General features: G+C 47.2%; 1 protein-coding gene across 1 annotated transcript in view; it reads left to right on the forward strand.

Moving 5' to 3' along the window:
- Positions 1-18,497, forward strand: part of khsrp (KH-type splicing regulatory protein) — a 54,412-nt gene that overhangs the window by 25,575 nt on the left and 10,340 nt on the right. The window contains exons 13-16 of the mRNA XM_034188746.1: positions 8,326-8,450; positions 8,520-8,819; positions 9,002-9,096; positions 9,172-9,260. Coding sequence (XP_034044637.1) covers positions 8,326-8,450; positions 8,520-8,819; positions 9,002-9,096; positions 9,172-9,260 — 609 coding nt within the window. The remainder of the gene's footprint in view (positions 1-8,325; positions 8,451-8,519; positions 8,820-9,001; positions 9,097-9,171; positions 9,261-18,497) is intronic.

An 18,497-nucleotide genomic window follows, 5' to 3' on the forward strand; every position in this document is an offset into this window, starting at 1 on the left:
AGGACGGCACCAATACCGGAATCGGAGGCATCAACCTCCACAACAAACTGGCGGTCCGGATCAGGTTGGAGCAAGATTGGTGCGGTGGAGAACCAGTGTTTAAGGTCCTGGAAGGCTCTGTCAGCTGAGGCGGACCACTGAAACGGGACCTTAGGGAAAGTGTGTGCTGTGAGAGGCGAAGCAACAATACTGAAGTTTCGAATGAATCTGTGATAGAAATGAGCAAAACCAAGAAACTGTTGTAATTGTTTTCGGGATGTCGGAACTGGCCATTGAGTTACAGCTGTGACTTTAGTGGGATCTGGCTTAACTGTGTTGGGAGAAATTATGAAGCCAAGGAAGGAAATAGTTGACTGATGGAATTCACATTTCTGGGTCTTCACAAACAACTGGCTCTCCAACAACCGCTGGAGTACTAAGCGCACATGCTTGATGTGTTCACAGAGAGATAGAGAAAAAATGAGGATATCGTCAAGATAGACGAAAACAAACCGGTTGAGGAAGTCCCGAAGGACATCGTTGACTAGAGCTTGGAAGGTGGCGGGAGCGTTTGTGAGACCGAAAGGCATGACTAGAAATTCAAAATGTCCGAGAGGAGTGTTGAAGGCAGTCTACCACTCATCACCCTCCCTGACCCGGACCAGGTGATAGGCGTTTCTGAGGTCTAATTTGAAAAAAATTGAGGCCCCCTGCAGGGGACTGAATGCAGAATCTAAAAGGGGGAGTGGGTACCGATTGCGGACCGTTATGGCATTCAGCCCCCGGAAGTCAATGCAGGGGCGCAGAATACCATCCTTCTTCCCCACAAAGAATAAGCCTGCCCCCAGAGGGGACGACGAGTGATGTATCAGCCCAGCAGACAAGGAGTCCCGGATATAGGTCTCCATTGCCTCACGTTCCGGGCGCGACAGATTGTAGAGTCGACTGACAGGATACTTGGTGCCTGGAAGTAAGTCAGTGGCGCAGTCATAAGGACAGTGCGGGGGGAGTGACAGAACACGATCCTTGCTGAACACCTCAGCTAGATCGTGATACTCTATGTGGACTACAGATAGATCAGGAGGTGAAGTGACCTCCTCCCTGACCTTAACACTGGGCGGAATGGATGATCAAAGACACTCACGGTGGTAGGCCTCGTTCCACTGTGTGACAGACCTGGTTGGCCAATCAATCCGGGGATTGTGTTTGATAACCCAAGGATTACCTAAAACCAGGGGGGACGTGGAAGAAAACACAAAGAACTGGATTGTTTTCCGGTGGTTCCCAGATACCACTAGAGTGACTGGTTCGGTTTGATGTGTTATAGCAGGTAGGGGAGTGCTGTCTAAAGCATGCACTGAAAGGGGCGTGTCCAATGCCACCACTGGGATGCAAGAATTGATTACAACCTTGCGATCCAAAAAATTCTCTTCTGCCCCAGTGTCAATTAGTGCAGGAATAGATAAAGAACGGTCATTAAACAAAAGAGTACCTGAGATTTGGGTGCGTCCAGATTGAACACCCGTGAATGTTATCTGGCTCATCCTTAGCCCGGAGTCTAAGGATGAGCTTTGGTTTTTGGCACCACAGGACAAGAGCTGCGGATGTGGCCAGTGGCAGCTCAATATAAACATTCCCCAGCCTCCAGTCTCCGCTGGCGCTCCTGTGGTGATAATTTGGCCCTGCCGAGCTGCATAGGCTCATCAGCAGGGGGAGCTGGAGGTCTGGGAATAGACACAGCAGTGGAGCTCGGGAAAGAAGGGCCCGGTCCAGACCGCGGAGGGATCCGACAGGCAGCACTCCAGTCAGCCTTGTGGCTTTTCTCTCGCCGATGCTCCCTCAACCGGTTATCAATACGGATGCCTAATGAGATTAATTGGTCCAGTGATTCTGATGAATCACGGACCACCAGTTCGTCCTTTAATGCCTTCGATATACCATTAACGAATACGATTTGCAGCGCTGCGGAGTCCCAGCCAGCCTCCACAGCGAGAACCCGGAAGTCGACTGCATACTCCGCAGTGCTCCGCTGCTCCTGCCTCAGGGACAATAACTGCTGGGAAACAGTGACTACGTTGGGGGTGATCCAAAACTAACCGAAATTCTTTGGAAAAAAGTGAAAAGGAGTGCAGCAGAGGGAACTCTGTGCTCCAGAGGGCAGTAGCCCACTTGAGGGCCTCTCTTTGGAGGGCTGTCTCTTTGGAATGATTTTTTCTAAAAGCAGACTGCTGGCTCAAAGAGATTATTCTCAGTAAGACAGTCTACGAATCGGAAGCACAGCCTCCCCGATCTGAACCCGAGTGGTGTTCAGTTGTTGGACTTCTGTGCTAGTCACAGTTTGTCCATCACGAACACCATGTTCGAGCACAAGGGTGTCCATAAGTGCTCGTGGCACCAGGACACCCTGAGCTGGAGGTCGATGATCGACTTTGTAGTCGTATCATCTGACCTTCGGCCATGTGTCTCGGACACTCGAGGGAAGAGAGGGGCAGAGCTGTCGACCGATCACCACCTGGTGGAGAGTTGGATCCGCTGGGAGGGGAGGAAGCCGGTCAGACCTGGCAGGCCCAAACGTATTGTGAGGGTCTGCTGGGAACGACTGGCGGAACCCTCTGTCAGCGAGGTCTTCAACTCCCACCTCTGGGAGAGCTTCTCCCAGATCCCGGGGGAGGTTGAAGACATGGAGTCCGAGTGGACCTTGTCGCGGCGGCAATCCCCGAACCCGGTGGAGGACGCCAGAAGTAAGGGATGCTGTCAAGCTGAAGAAGGAGTCCTACTTATCTTTGTTTGTAGGTGGGACCCCGGAGGCAGCTGACAGGTACCGGCAGGCCAAGTGTGCCGCAGCCCATGCGGTCGCAGAGGCAAAAACTCGGGTCTGGGAGGAGTTCGGGGAGGCCATGGAGGAGGACTATCGGTCGGCCTCAAAGAGTTACTGGCAAACCGTCCGACACCTTGGGGCGGAAGCAGCTCTCCACCAGCACTGTTTACGGTGCGGGTGGGGAGCTTTTGACCCTGACTGGGGATGTTGTCAGGCGGTGGAAGGAGTACTTCGAGGATCTCCTCAATCCCATCGTCACGTCTTCCGAAGAGGAAGCAGAGACTGGGGACTCAGAGGCGGACTCATCCATTACCCAGGCCAAATTCAAGACCATTGATAATCTCCGTCGATCTGGAGCTCCATGCAAGATGTCATCCCGTGGGGTCAAAGTGATCATGAGAACTACACGGAGTGACCTGATGAATGACCTGCAGAGAGCTGGGACCAAAGTAACAAAGGCTACACACTACGCAGAGAGGGACTCAAATCCTGCAGTGCCAGGCAGGTCCCCCTGCTTAAGCCAGTACATGTCCAGGCCCACCTGAAGTTTGCCAGAGGGCATATGGATGATCCAGAAGAGGATTGAGAGAATATCATGTGGTCAGATTAAACCAAAATAGAACTTTAAAAAAAAAACTTTAAAAAACCCAACTCGTTCTCTTTGGAGGAAGAAGAATGCTGAGTTGCATTCCAAGAACACCATATCTACTGTGAAGCATGGGGGTGGAAACTGCAAAGGGGACAGGACGACTGATCCGTGTTAAGGGAATAATGAACGGGGCCATGTATTGTGAGAGTTTAAGACAAAACCTCCTTCCATCAGTGAGAGCATTGAAGATGGAACATGGCTGGGTTTTCCAGCATGACAATGATCCCAAACACACCACTCAGGCAACAAAGGAGTGGCTCTGTAAAAAGCATTTCAAGGTCCTGGAGTGGCCAAGCCAGTCTCCAGACCTCAACCCCATAGAAAATTTGTGGAGGGAGTTGAAAGTCCGTGTTTCCCAGCGACAGCCCCTAAACATCACTGCTCTAGAGGAGATCTGCATGGAGGAATGGACCAAAATACCAGCTAGAGTGTGTGCAAACCTGGTGAAGACTTACCGGAAACCTTTGATCTCTGTCATTGCCAACAAAGATTATGTTACAAAGTACTGAGTTGAACTTTTATTATTGACCAAATACTTATTTTCCACCATAATTTACAAATAAATTATTTAAAAATCCTATAATGTGATTTCCTGGATTTTTCTTTCCTCATTTTGTCTCTTTTAGTTGAAGTGAAATGAAAATTACAGACCTCTCTCATCTTTCTAAGTAGGAGAAGTTGCACAAACAGGGACTGACTAAATACTTTTTTACCCCACTGTGAATACCCTCCCCTTATACTATAAAAATAAAGAATGCATACATACAGTGGAGAAAATAAGTATTTGACCTCCTGTCAATTTTGTAGGTTTTCCCACCTACAAAGAATGTAGAGGTCTGTAAATTTTTATCGTAGGTACTCTTCAGTTGCGATAGAATCTAAAAAAAAAATCCAGAAAATCACATTGTATGATTTTTAAATAATTAATTAGCATTTTATTGCATAAAATAAGTATTTGAACACCTACCAACCAGCAAGAATTTTGGCTCACACAGAACTGTTAATTTTTCTTTAAGAAGCCCTCTTATTCTGTACGCTTTACCTGTATTAATTGCACCTGTTTGAACTTGTTACCTGTATAAAAGGCAACTATTCACACAATCAATCACACTCCAACCTGTCCACCATAGCCAAGACCAAAGAGCTGTCTAAGGACACCAGGGACAAAACTGTAGACCTGCACAAGGCTGGGATGGACTCGGGACAACAGGCAAGCAGCTTGGTAGAAGACAACAACTGTTATGATTATTTATTGGAAAGTGGAAGAAACACAAGATGACTGTCAATCTCCCTCAGTCTGGGATTCCATGCAAGATCTCACTTTGTGGGGTAAGGATGATTCTGAGAAAGCTCAGAACTACACAGGAGGACCTGGTCAATGACCTGAAGAGAGCTGGGACCACAGTCACAAAGATTACATTAGTAACACATGATGCTGTCATGGTTTAAAATCGTGCAGGGCAGCAAGGTCCCCCTGCTCAAGCCAGTACATGTCCAGGCCCGTTTGAAGTTCACCAGTGACCATCTGGATGATCCAGAGGAGGCATGGGAGAAGGTCATGTGGTCAGATGAGACCAGAATAGAGCTTTTTGGAAGCAACTCCACTTACCATGTTTAGAGGATGAGAACAACCCCAAGAAAACCATCCCAACCGTGAAGCATGGGGGTGGAAACATCATACTCTGGGGGTGCTCTTCTGCAAAGGGGACAGGACGACTGCACTGTATTGAAGGGAGGGTGGATGGGGTCATGTATTGCAAGATTTTGGCAAACAACCTCCTTCCCTCAGTAAGAGCATTGAAGATGGGTCATGGCTGGGTCTTCAGCATGACAATGACCCCAAACACACAGCCAGGGCAACTAAGGAGGGGCTCTGTAAGAAGCATTTCAAGGTCCTGGAGTGGCCTGGCCAGTCTCCAGACCTGAACTCAATAGAAAATCTTTGGAGGGAGCTGAAACTCCAAACCTGAAAGATCTAGAGAAGATCTATATGGAGGAGTGGACCAAAATCCCTTTGACCTCTGTAATTGCAAACAAAGGCTACTGTACCAAATATTAACATTGATTTTCACAGGTGTTCAAATACTTATTTGCAGCAGTAACATACAAACGGTAAATGGACTGAATGGTAAATGGACTGCATTTATATAGGGCTTTTCCATGTGCATCAGACGCTCAAAGCGCTTTACAATTATGCCTCACATTCACCCCGATGTCAGGCTGCTGCCATACAAGGCGCTCCCTACAGACCGGGAACAATAGGGGATTAAAGGCCTTGCCCAAGGGCCCTTAGCCCTTAAAAATCTTACATTGTGATTTCCGGATTTTTTTTGTTTTGTTTTGTTTTTTACATTATGTCTCTCACAGTGGACATGCACCTAAGATGAAAATTTCAGACCCCTCCATTTTTTTTTTTTTTTTTTTTTTTTTTTTTTTGGGAGAACTTGCAAAATTGCAGGGTGTTCAAATATTTATTTTCCTCACTGTACATTATAAAATTCTCTTGATCACGAACCTCCTTCAATAATCCAAGCAGTTCAGTTTTTTTTTTTTTCACCACTCTACTGAGTTCCTCAGACATGAAATTCAAGAAGAGTTTGATCTGCCCAAGTCTTCACTGCTCATGGCATTTTTTTTTTTTTCCATAATGAGCAGTGTAGAAGATTAACAAATTTTACCTTAACATCTGGACAGCAACTACACCATCTGACAGCAAGGGGCGCGTCCATGATGTTAAGCCACCCCTGGACCTAGTGGCTAAACACCCCGAGCCTGTTGGTAGATGACTGCAGCCAAAGCCCAGGTCTGATGGTGTCTCCACCGCCGCTCGTCGGCTCCACCGCTGCTTGGCAGCACCGCTGCTGCTGGACTGCATCACACTGAACTACGAACTGCGTCACACTGAGCCACTGTGAATCCAAACCATATTTACTCAGAATCCCAAATGTTCACCAAGTTCAATGACAGCAGTCCTTTTCTTGGATCCAAACAGTGCTCCAACCAAGACAGTCTGACACGGCTGTCTCCGGGTGTGGTGGAAGATAGTTGATGAGACAGTTGATGCAGGTTGAATTCTCTCTTTTGTCTAAAGGTTGCCACCCCCACTCATCACCACACCTGCTCCTTATATTTGGCTGTCAGTCTGGAACATTTCACACTTCTTAACATGAAGGGCAGTTACACAGACCAACACACAGGGGCAGGTGTTGATTTGTCCATAACAATTTGGGGGCTTTTTATCTGGGGGCCAAACTATTGTTTGAGTAATTTATTGCCAAATGTTTGAACATTTGGAAAAACCACATTTTTGGCCAATTCCCGCAAATATATACTAACTGCTATTTGTCTATTTGAATTGCTGCTTTCTATTTTAACAGAAAACATATCCACAGCATTGGATGATTTCTTGGCATCACCAACACTTAGGTTTTGAAGTCCTTCAAAAAGGATGAACTTTTGGAAATATGCAAGAAGTTAGCAGTAACAGAAGTAACAGCTGCCAAGTAGAAGGCAAGGTTGGCTTGGGAAATAGCTAAATATTATGTCTGCAGATTTGTTTGATGTAGAATGTTGCAGTCTTCTACATCAAACAAATCTGCAGAAATGTAACAAATCAACAGCTCCCCCTCACAGGAGTCAGAGCTGTTTCATTTATACAGCACCAAATCACAGCAAAGTTGCCTCAAGGCACTTCACACAAGTAAGGTCTAACCTTACCAAACCTTAGACCAAGCACATAGCTGACAGTGGTAGGAAAAAAACTCCCTCTGATGATAATGAGGAAGAAACCTTAAGCAGACCAGACTCGAGAGGTGACTCACTTCTTAGGTCATTCTAACAGTTAACAGCTTTTTAAAAGTTTTACAAAGCTGAAAAAACAGAATATAGACACTCAATAATATAAAGATGAGAAGTCCACACTGGCATCAGCACCACAGGCAGTGGTCATCTATGCCGTCAGTGGGCCTGACCCCGCGCAAGGTTACTTTCAAAAGCAGACTGCAGCATGCAGCACCTGCCTCAGGCCTTCCACCTCACAGTACGTCTGTGCCCTTCAGTTCAGATCCGTCTGTCATTCATACCTCGGACAGAGAGAAAAAGAGCAGAATCAGTTGGCTGGAAAAAAAACTACACCTAAGGTATAATTCATCAACAGTAAAACAGGAAAACAGAGAAATTACTGAGGTGATCACTGGCCGCTAGCCCTAAGCTTCACTAACAGACCCAGAATTTAGATTAAAGTTGAGGCCAAGACCTGTTCCATTACTAATAGAATGACTTTAAAAAGATCGGAAGCATAGTAACATACTATGCCAGTATGCTAGCCATGCGAAAGGGAAAATAAGTGTGTCTTAAGTCTGGACTTGAAAGTCTCCACAGAATCTGACTGTTTTATTGATGCAGGGAGATCATTCCACAGAACAGCGGCACGATAAGAGAAAGCTCTATGACCCACAGACTTTTTATTCACCCTAGGGACACAAAGTAGTCCTGCACCCTGAGAATGTAAAGCCTAGGCTGGTACGTAAGGTTTAATTAGGTCAGTGAGGTAGGGAGGTGCCAGTCCATGAACAATTTTATAGGCTAGGAGCAGAACCTTAAAATCTGATCTCACAGGGACAGGAAGCCAGTGAAGAGACGCCAAAATGGGTGTAATGTGGTCGAACTTTCTGCTTTGTGTCAAAAGTCTGGCAGCAGTATTTTGAACCAATTGGAGAGCCCTAATGCTGGACTGCGGTGAGATGCCAAAGACTTACTGACCTGAGTGTGTTTGTGTCTGTCAATGAAACTGCACTTGTTCCAGTAGTGAGGAGGTGTAAAGGGTTCACTGAGGTCCTTCACATTTATACTTCTTTGACTTGTATTGTCTCCCTGACAGATGATGGTTTGGGTCCTGATAAAATCGCTCATATTATGGGTCCACCCGATCAGTGTCAACACGCCGCCTCCATCATCACCGACCTGCTGCAGAGCATCCGAGCCCGAGAGGAGGGTGGCCAGGGGGTAGGTCAATGGGTTCTGTGGATCACAGTCCCCTGAATCTGCAAGTACTGATGTGAATTTGTGTCACAGGGCCTACCAGGACCCCCTGGTGCAGGTATGCCACCTGCAGGACGAGGTCGGGGGCGAGGTCAGGGTCCCTGGGGATCTCCAGGAGGAGAGATGACCTTCTCCATTCCCGGGCACAAATGTGGGCTGGTAATTGGCAAAGGAGGAGAGAATGTGAAGGCCATCAATCAACAGACCGGTGCATTTGTGGAGATATCTCGTCAACCTCCGCCCAATGGTGACCCAAACTTCAAACTCTTCATCATCCGAGGCTCCCCACAACAAATTGATCATGCAAAGCAGCTTATAGAAGAAAAGATTGAGGTACATTCAGTAAGATGATCAGATTTGTACTTTGCGATTAGTTTCATGTTGTCAAAGTCCAAAAACGGAAGAATCCTCTGCCTGAGTGCCGGCTTTTTAAACACAGGAATGTGTTAAACACAGGAATGTGTTAAACCTACAGGCTCCTCAGGGATGATTTTGTTTGCTCTGGTTTTCATTAGGGTCCATTGTGTCCAGTGGGATCTGGTCCTGGAGGTCCAGTGGGATCGTATAATTCTCACCCTTTTGATGCAGCACCTCCTGGTGGCCATTCACAGTAAGTACAGGGCACATGGAACATTTTATTTGACAGATTAAAGTTGTGTGATGAAGGACGTGTTTCTGCCTGCAGTGGGGCACCGCCTGCTGAGCCACAGTACTCTGCTCCGCACTGGGGACATGGATACCAGCAGTGGCAACCCTCAGGACCTCAAGACCCCAGTGAGTCCCTGTTGGGGTTTTTTCTGTATATGCATTTGTACTTGATGCACCTTAAGCCCCTTTCAAACCGGGGCTGCTCCCGGTTGCTCCCAGTTGCGCCGTGCGTCATTATGACGACGCCGCGTCAAAGCAGCTCAGTGCCGAGACGATGCAGCTCGGCGCCACAACAGCGCGAGGGCGCAAAGGAGGAAGCAAGTTGGGCTCCGAAAAATTAAACCTGTTTAATTTTTTTGGCGTCCTGTGCTCGACACAGAAAGGAAGTGGTTCCAGCGCAAGCCGGGGCAAAGAGGTGTTACCCAGCGTGACGCGGAGCCAATTTATGATTCCTGCTGTGTTCGGTTGTTCCCGCAGTATAAATCACACAGGATTGTTTTTATACCGTTGTAGCGGGATGAAAGTCCCGGGTCCCAATTGAAAAGACGTTCCCGCTAGCTTGGCTAACGGGGAGTTCCCCTTTGGTTGACCTGGTAGAGGAACGGTCTTTTGGTGCGAGCCGCGTGGGTTCGATCCCCCACCGTCGTCCTGGCCACGAAGGTCCTGCTGCTTCAATCTGGTGTCACGAACAGGATGTGGGTCACAGAGTATGCTAACATGCACCTGTGACTTCGGGACAAAGTCAAAAATGGTGGGGAGATGTGTAGCGGGATGAAAGTCCCGGGTCCCAATTGAAAAGACGTTCCTGCTAGCTTGGCTAACGGGGAGTTCCCCTTTGGCTGACCTGGTAGAGGAACGGTCTTTTGGTGTGAGCCACGTGGGTTCGATCCCCCATCGTCGTCCCGGCCACGAAGGTCCTGCTGCTTCACCGTGTACTTAATGCAGTAAAAACTACACGCTGAAGAAAAAAAAAAAATGTAGACTGATTGCCAGAAATATCCAGTAAAAAGTCCGGACATCTCTAGGCCACTCATGCCTCAGAGACTGCAAGCTGTTATAAAAGCCAGAGGTGGTGCAACAAAATACTAGTGATGTGTTGGAGCGTTCTTTTGTTTTTCATGATTCCATAATTTTTTTCCTCTGCTTGGTCTAAAAAAGTAACCGCTACTAACTGCCACAATTTTTTTTTCCTGATTTCTTATAGTGTTTCTTAAAGCCAGAAAGTTGCCATTTGAAATGACTTTAGTTTTGTATCATGTCTGTGATCTGCTTTTTTTCTACAAAATTAAACAACTGAACGAACATCCTCCGAGGCCGGTGATTCCGTAATTTTTGCCAGGGGTTGTATATATATATATATACACACACAACCATACTCATTTATATACACACTCACACTTACACATTCATACACACGTACGTATATGCATACTCACATGCACATATGTACCCACACAGACATATACGAGGTCTGTCTATAAAGTATCGTACCTTTTTATTTTTTTATTAAACTATATGGATTTGATTCATATGTTTTCACGTCAGACATGCTTGAACCCTCGTGTGCATGCGTGAGTTTTTCCACGCCTGTCGGTGACGTCATTCACCTGTGAGCACGCCTTGTGGAAGGAGTGGTCCCGCCCTGTCGTCGGATTTTCATTGTCTGGAAATGGCGGAATGATTTGGGGTTTTTTCCCATCAGAATTTTTTCAGAAGCTGTTAGAGACTGGCACCTGGAAACTATTAGAAAAATTTATCTGGCTTTCGGTAAACATTTTACGGGCTTCACAGAGAATAAGGTCTGTTAGTACAGCTTTAAGGACCCTTTTAAGGACGCTCGGCGCGCCGCGTTCTGAGCTGCGACGACACGGCACAAGCCACCGGACCATTTCTAAATGGATGGCTCTGTGGATACGAGACCGTCGTGTGCTCTTTCTCTGGTTATCACAAGAGCTGGACATCAGCCATTTTCCGGCAGATTTCACTCCGAAAGCCGCGTGAAGCCTCCGCGCGGCTTTCCATGACAAAATCTCTTGTTGCTGTCTTTAATTCTGATGTGTGCCATTATTACCGTAAACAAGTAATAATTGAGGACTAATTGCTGTCTGAGGTAACTGGAGTGTAAAGATAATTTCTCCACTGTGAGATCAATAAAGTATATCTCATCTCCTCATATATATATATATATATATATATATATACGCCTGTGAGCCCTCCTTGTGGGAGGAGTTGTCCAGCCCCTCGTCGGAATTCCTTTGTCTGAGAAGTTGCTGAGAGACTGGCGCGTTGTTTGATCAAAATTTTTTCTAAACCTGTGAGACACATCGAAGTGGACACGGTTCGAAAAATTAAGCTGGTTTTCAGTGAAAATTTTAACGGCTGATGAGAGATTTTGAGGTGATACTGTCACTTTAAGGACTTTTCACGGTGCGAGACGTTGCGCAGCGCTCTCAGGCAGCGTCATCAGCCTGTTCAAGCTGAAAACCTCCACATTTCAGGCTCTATTGATCCAGGACGTCGTGAGAGAACAGAGAAGTTTCAGAAGAAGTCGGTTTCAGCATTTTATCCGGATATTCCACTGTTAAAGGAGATTTTTTTAATGAAAGACGTGCGGACGGGTCCGCGCGTCAGGACGCAGCCGCCACGACGCTCCGCCACAGGAAAAACACCTCTGTTGAAAGCCTTAAGGACAAGTTGGAACATGTCCTGCCTGTTAAACAATTTCTCATATACTCACTCCACTGAAAGCCATCAAAAGCCGCCTGGATTTTACAAATGGTTATCAACACGGAAGTGTTTTTCCTGTGCCGCCGCAAAAATTCACGGCTCCTTCTGATGTATGATGGGTTTGTGAGGGGATTCAGAACAGTGTTCGATCACCCAAATAGAGGAGAAATCGCTTCAGCCGTGCTGCTGTCAATGAGACAGGGGCGCCGGAGCGCAGCTGCTTATGCAGTCGACTTCCGCATCGCGGCTGCGAGGTCCGGCTGGAATAGCACTGCCCTCCGTGCCGCCTTCGTAAACGGACTGTCATTGGTCCTGAAGGAGCACCTGGTGGCTAAGGACGAACCGCGGGATTTGGACGGGCTTATTGATCTCGTTATACGATTAGACAATCGGTTAGAGGAACGCCGTCGGGAGCGAGGCGAAGGATGTGACCGGATACGCGCCGCCCCTCTCCCTTCCGGGTTCGAAAAGGGGCCGCCCTCCCCACGCTCCACAGCCGCAGCGCTTTGTGGGGCAACAGCTCCCCCTGTTGACGTTGTTAGGGAGACGCACAGGGCCAAAATGGGGAGGCTGATCCGTGGAGAGTGTTTTCTCTGCAGCTCAACAGAGCACACACAGAGAGACTGCCCCAAACGGCCAAAACGTCGACACTCGCCCTTAGAGACTGGGCTAAGGGGGGGTCAAGACATTCAAGTGAGACACACACAAATTGCCACACGACTCCCAGTCACAATCCTGAGCGGGGATTTAACCCTTCAAGCCCGAGCACTGGTGGACACGGGGTCAGAAGGGAATCTGCTAGACAGCAGATGGGCAAAGGAGGTAGGGCTCCCTCTGGTGGCGCTTCCTTCGCCGTTGCAGGTGCGGGCACTAGATGGCACCCTCCTCCCTTTACTCACACACAAGACACAACCAGTAACTCTGGTGGTGTCTGGAAACCACCGGGAGGAGATTGAGTTTTTTGTAACTCCTTCTACCTCCCGCGTGATTTTGGGCATCTTATGGATGTTAAAGCACAATCCCCGGATAGATTGGCCGTCTGGGGTGGTGGTTCAGTGGAGCGAAACCTGCCATCGGGGGTGTTTAGGATCCTCGGTTCCTCCCGGTTCCCAGGCTAAGGAGGAGGTCAAAGTCCCTCCCAATCTGACGGCAGTGTCGGTTGAGTACCACGATCTTGCTGACGTCTTCAGCAAGGATCTGGCACTCACCCTTCCCCCGCACCGTCCGTACGATTGTGCCATTGATTTGGTTCCAGGCGCTGATTTCACGTCCAGCAGGCTGTACAACCTCTCACGACCTGAGCGCGAATCAATGGAGACCTACATCCGGGAGTCATTAGCTGCCGGGCTGATCCGGAACTCCACCTCCCCGATGGGGGCAGGTTTCTTTTTTGTGGGCAAGAAAGATGGCGGACTTCGTCCATGTATTGATTACAGGGGACTGAATGAGATTACGGTTCGCAACCGATACCCGTTGCCATTATTAGATTCCGTGTTCACCCCCCTGCATGGAGCCAAGATCTTTACTAAGCTGGATCTTAGAAATTCGTATCACCTGGTTCGGATCCGGAAGGGAGACGAATGGAAGACGGCATTCAACACCCCATTAGGTCACTTTGAGTACCTGGTCATGCCGTTCGGCCTTACCAACGCCCCCGCGACGTTCCAAGCCTTGGTTAACGATGTCTTGCGGGACTTCCTGCACCGATTCGTCTTCGTATATCTGGACGATATTCTCATCTTTTCTCCGGATCCTGAGACCCATGTCCAGCATGTACGTCAGGTCCTGCAGCGGTTGTTAGAGAACCGGCTGTTTGTTAAGGGCGAGAAGTGCGAGTTCCACCGCACTTCTTTTGTCCTGCCTGGGGTTTATCATCTCCCCCAACTCCGTCGCTCCTGATCCGGCAAAGGTTGCGGCGGTGAGAGACTGGCCCCACCCACCAGCCGTAGGAAGCTGCAACAGTTCCTCGGCTTTGCGAATTTCTACAGGAGGTTCATTAAGGGCTACAGTCAGGTAGTTAGCCCCCTGACAGCCCTGACCTCTCCAAAAGTCCCCTTCACCTGGTCGGATCGGTGCGATGCCGCGTTCAAGGAGTTGAAACGGCGCTTCTCGTCTGCACCCGTTCTGGTGCAGCCCGATCCTAGTCGCCAGTTTGTGGTTGAAGTGGACGCCTCGGACTCAGGGATAGGAGCCGTGCTATCCCAGAGCGGAGAGACCAATAAGGTCCTTCACCCGTGTGCCTATTTCTCCCGCAGGTTGACCCCGGCCGAACGGAACTATGACGTCGGCAATCGAGAACTCCTTGCGGTGAAAGAGGCTCTTGAAGAGTGGAGACATCTGTTGGAGGGAACGTCCGTGCCGTTCACGATTTTCACTGACCACCGGAACCTGGAGTATATCAGGACCGCCAAGCGGCTGAACCCCAGGCAAGCCCGCTGGTCACTGTTCTTCGGCCGTTTTGACTTCCAGATGGCCTGGATCGAGTATGCCCATAACAGTCAGGTGTCTTCAGCCAACGGCCTCTCCCCTTTTGAGGTGTGTCTGGGGTACCAGCCCCCGCTGTTTCCGGTGGTTGAGGGAGAGGTCGGTGTGCCCTCGGTCCAGGCCCACCTGCGGAAGTGCCGTCGGGTGTGGCGCGCCGCCCGTTCTGCTTTGCTAAAGGCCCGGACGAGGGCACGAGTCCATGCAGACCGTCGGCGGACCCCGGCCCCTGCGTATCGGCCAGGGCAGGAGGTATGGTTGTCGACGAAGGACATCCCCCTCAAACTGGACTCCCCCAAACTGCAGGATCGTTAGATCGGTCCCTTCAAGATCCTTAAGGTCATCAATCCGGCCGCAGTGAGGCTTCAGCTTCCGGCCTCACTGCGGACCCATCCTGTTTTCCATGTGTCCCGGATAAAGCCACGTCACACCTCGCCCCTCTGTGCTCCGGGTCCGGCTCCGCCTCCTGCCCGGATCATCGATGGCGAGCCGGCTTGGACTGTGCGCCGGCTCTTGGATGTCCGTAGGATGGGCCGGGGCTTCCAGTATCTGGTGGACTGGGAGGGGTACGGACCGCCGCCACCCGGACAAGCCTGGTCGGGCGCCAGGAGGTGCCCGTTGAGGGGGGGGTCCTGTTGTGTGGGCCGCTGAAGAGGAGGTACTGCTGGCCCACCACCACCAGAGGGCACCCTGCCTGGAGTGCGGGCTCCAGGCACAAGAGGGCTCTGCCGCCTCACAGGAGCAGCCGGGGTGACAGCTGATCATCTGATCTTCAGTGGTATATCAGCAAGACGACATCTCCACCTCTTTGCCGAGATATCGCTCTACCGAGGAGGTAACGTTCTCAGCTGACTGTGAATATCTGTTGCTTGTGTGTCTTGGACAGCAGATATTCTGTTTCCTTTTTCCGACGAGAGGTGGAGGTGGTTTTCCACCATACGTGTTGCTGGGTGCAGACGCACCCACATCTAACTGTTTTTGTTCCTCGCCAGCAGTACCAGATCCGACAAGCGGAGGCAGTGGCCACCTGGGAGTTCGGGACTTGGCGGCTCCAGTATTCCCGGGGTTCGGTGGCGGAGGAAATCGTATGGTTCCGGTTCTGCTTTGGACAGACGTCTTTTATCTTCGAGCCTTCCCACATGACACATTTTTGTGAATTGACTCCATTGACTATTATTGTAATCTGCTGTGTTTGTTGTGCTTATTCACAACAGTAAAGTGTTGTTATTTGACTTCCTCCATTGTCCGTTCATTTGCGCCCCCTGTTGTGGGTCCGTGTTCCTACACTTTCACAACAATATATGTGTGTATATATATATATGTATATATATATATATATATATATATGTATATATATATGTGTGTGTATATATATATATGTGTGTGTATATATATATGTGTGTATATATATATATGTGTGTATATATATATATATATGTGTGTATATATATATATATATGTGTGTATATATATATATATGTGTGTATATATATATATATGTGTGTATATATATATATATGTGTGTGTGTATATATATATATATATATATGTGTATATGTATATGTATATATGTGTGTGTATATATATATATATATATGTGTATATGTATATGTATATATGTGTGTGTATATATATATATATATATATGTGTATATGTATATGTATATGTGTGTGTGTATATATATATATATATATATATTGTATATGTATATGTATATGTGTGTATATATATATATATATATATATATATACTGTATTGTGTGTATATATATATATATATATATATATATATATGTATATATATGTGTGTATATATATATATATATATATATGTGTATATGTATATGTATATGTATATATGTGTGTGTATATATATCAATCAATCAATCAACTCTTTTTTTATATAGCGCCAAATCACAACAAACAGTCGCCCCAAGGCGCTTTATATTGTAAGGCAAGGCCACACAACAATTATGAAAAACCCCAACGGTCAAAACGACCCCCTGTGAGCAAGCACTTGGCTACAGTGGGAAGGAAAAACTCCCTTTTAACAGGAAGGTACCTCCAGCAGAACCAGGCTCAGGGAGGGGCAGTCTTCTGCTGAGACTGGTTGTGGCTGAGGGAAAGAACCAGGAAAAAGACATGCTGTGGAGGGGGGCAGAGATCGATCACCAATGATTAAATGCGGAGTGATGCATACAGAGCAAAAAGAGAAAGAAACAGTGCATCATGGGAACCCCCCCACAGTCTACGTCTAAAGCAGCATAACCAAGGGATAGTCCAGGGTCACCTGATCCAGCCCTAACTATAAGCCTTAGCGAAAAGGAAAGTTTTAAGCCTAATCTTAAAAGTAGAGAGGGTATCTGTCTCCCTGATCTGAATTGGGAGCTGGTTCCACAGGAGAGGAGCCTGAAAGCTAAAGGCTCTGCCTCCCATTCTACTCTTACAAACCCTAGGAACTACAAGTAAGCTTGCAGTCTGAGAGCGAAGCGCTCTATTAGGGTGATATGGTACTACGAGGTCCCTAAGATAAGATGGGACCTGATTATTCAAAACCTTATAAGTAAGAAGAAGAATTTTAAATTCTATTCTAGAATTAACAGGAAGCCAATGAAGAGAGGCCAACACGGGTGAGATATGCTCTCTCCTGCTAGTCCCCGTCAGTACTCTAGCTGCAGCATTTTGAATTAACTGAAGGCTTTTTAGGGAATTTTTTGGACAACCTGATAATAAAGAATTACAATAGTCCAGCCTAGAGGAAATAAATGATGAATTAGTTTTTCAGCATCACTCTGAGACAAGACCTTTCTGATTTTGGAGATATTGCGTAAATGCAAAAAGGCAGTCCTACATATTTGTTTAATATGCGCTTTGAATGACATATCCTGATCAAAAATGACTCCAAGATTTCTCACAGTATTACTAGAGGTCAGGGAAATGCCATCCAGAGTAAAGATCTGGTTAGACACCATGCTTCTAAGATTTGTGGGGCCAAGTACAATAACTTCAGCTTTATCTGAGTTTAAAAGCAGGAAATTAGAGGTCATCCATGTCTTTATGTCTGTAAGACAATCCTGCAGTTTAGCTAATTGGTGTGTGTCCTCTGGCTTCATGGATAGATAAAGCTGGGTATCATCTGCGTAACAATGAAAATTTAAGCAATGCCGTCTAATAATACTGCCTAAGGGAAGCATGTATAAAGTGAATAAAATTGGTCCTAGCACAGAACCTTGTGGAACTCCATAATTAACTTTAGTCTGTGAAGAAGATTCCCCATTTACATGAACAAATTGTAATCTATTAGACAAATATGATTCAAACCACCGCAGCGCAGTGCCTTTAATACCTATGGCATGCTCTAATCTCTGTAATAAAATTTTATGGTCAACAGTATCAAAAGCAGCACTGAGGTCTAACAGAACAAGCACAGAGATGAGTCCACTGTCCGAGGCCATAAGAAGATCATTTGTAACCTTCACTAATGCTGTTTCTGTACTATGATGAATTCTAAAACCTGACTGAAACTCTTCAAATAGACCATTCCTCTGCAGATGATCAGTTAGCTGTTTTACAACTACCCTTTCAAGAATTTTTGAGAGAAAAGGAATAATGCCTCACATTCTCCCCAATGTCAGGTTGCTGCCATACAAGGTGCCCACTACGCACCGGGAGCAACTAGGGGATTAAGGACCTTGCCCAAGGGCCCTTAGTGATTTTCCAGTCAGGCTGGGATTTGAACCATTAAAATGCTTCCATACATTTGAGCTTTGTTGCCGTCTAGTTGTGATATTGTTTTGACATGAGTTTTCCAGTGACATCATGTCTGTTTACCACTACAGAAAGGCAGCAGAAGATACAGCAGCAGCTTTGAGGAAAAAAAACAACAAAACTTAAAAAAAACAAAAAAACAAACAAAAAAAAAACTGATGTTGGTTATTAAATTCGTCGCCAACGATTTTGATAGTTGACATAAGTGTGACTAGTCAAGTACTCGTGGCAGCTAGTCCACAGGCTGCTCTGCACAGAGGCACTCTTGATTGCTGTCAACACTGATTGCAGAGACCATGTGATGTTGTCATGTCTCACGTTCCTGTTTTCACCGACATCTCGAATGCATGCAGAGATCTGCAGATACAATCAGATGTTCCTTTCTTA

Source organism: Thalassophryne amazonica, chromosome 15 (assembly GCF_902500255.1).
Source record: "Thalassophryne amazonica chromosome 15, fThaAma1.1, whole genome shotgun sequence".
NCBI classification, from domain to species: domain Eukaryota; kingdom Metazoa; phylum Chordata; class Actinopteri; order Batrachoidiformes; family Batrachoididae; genus Thalassophryne; species Thalassophryne amazonica.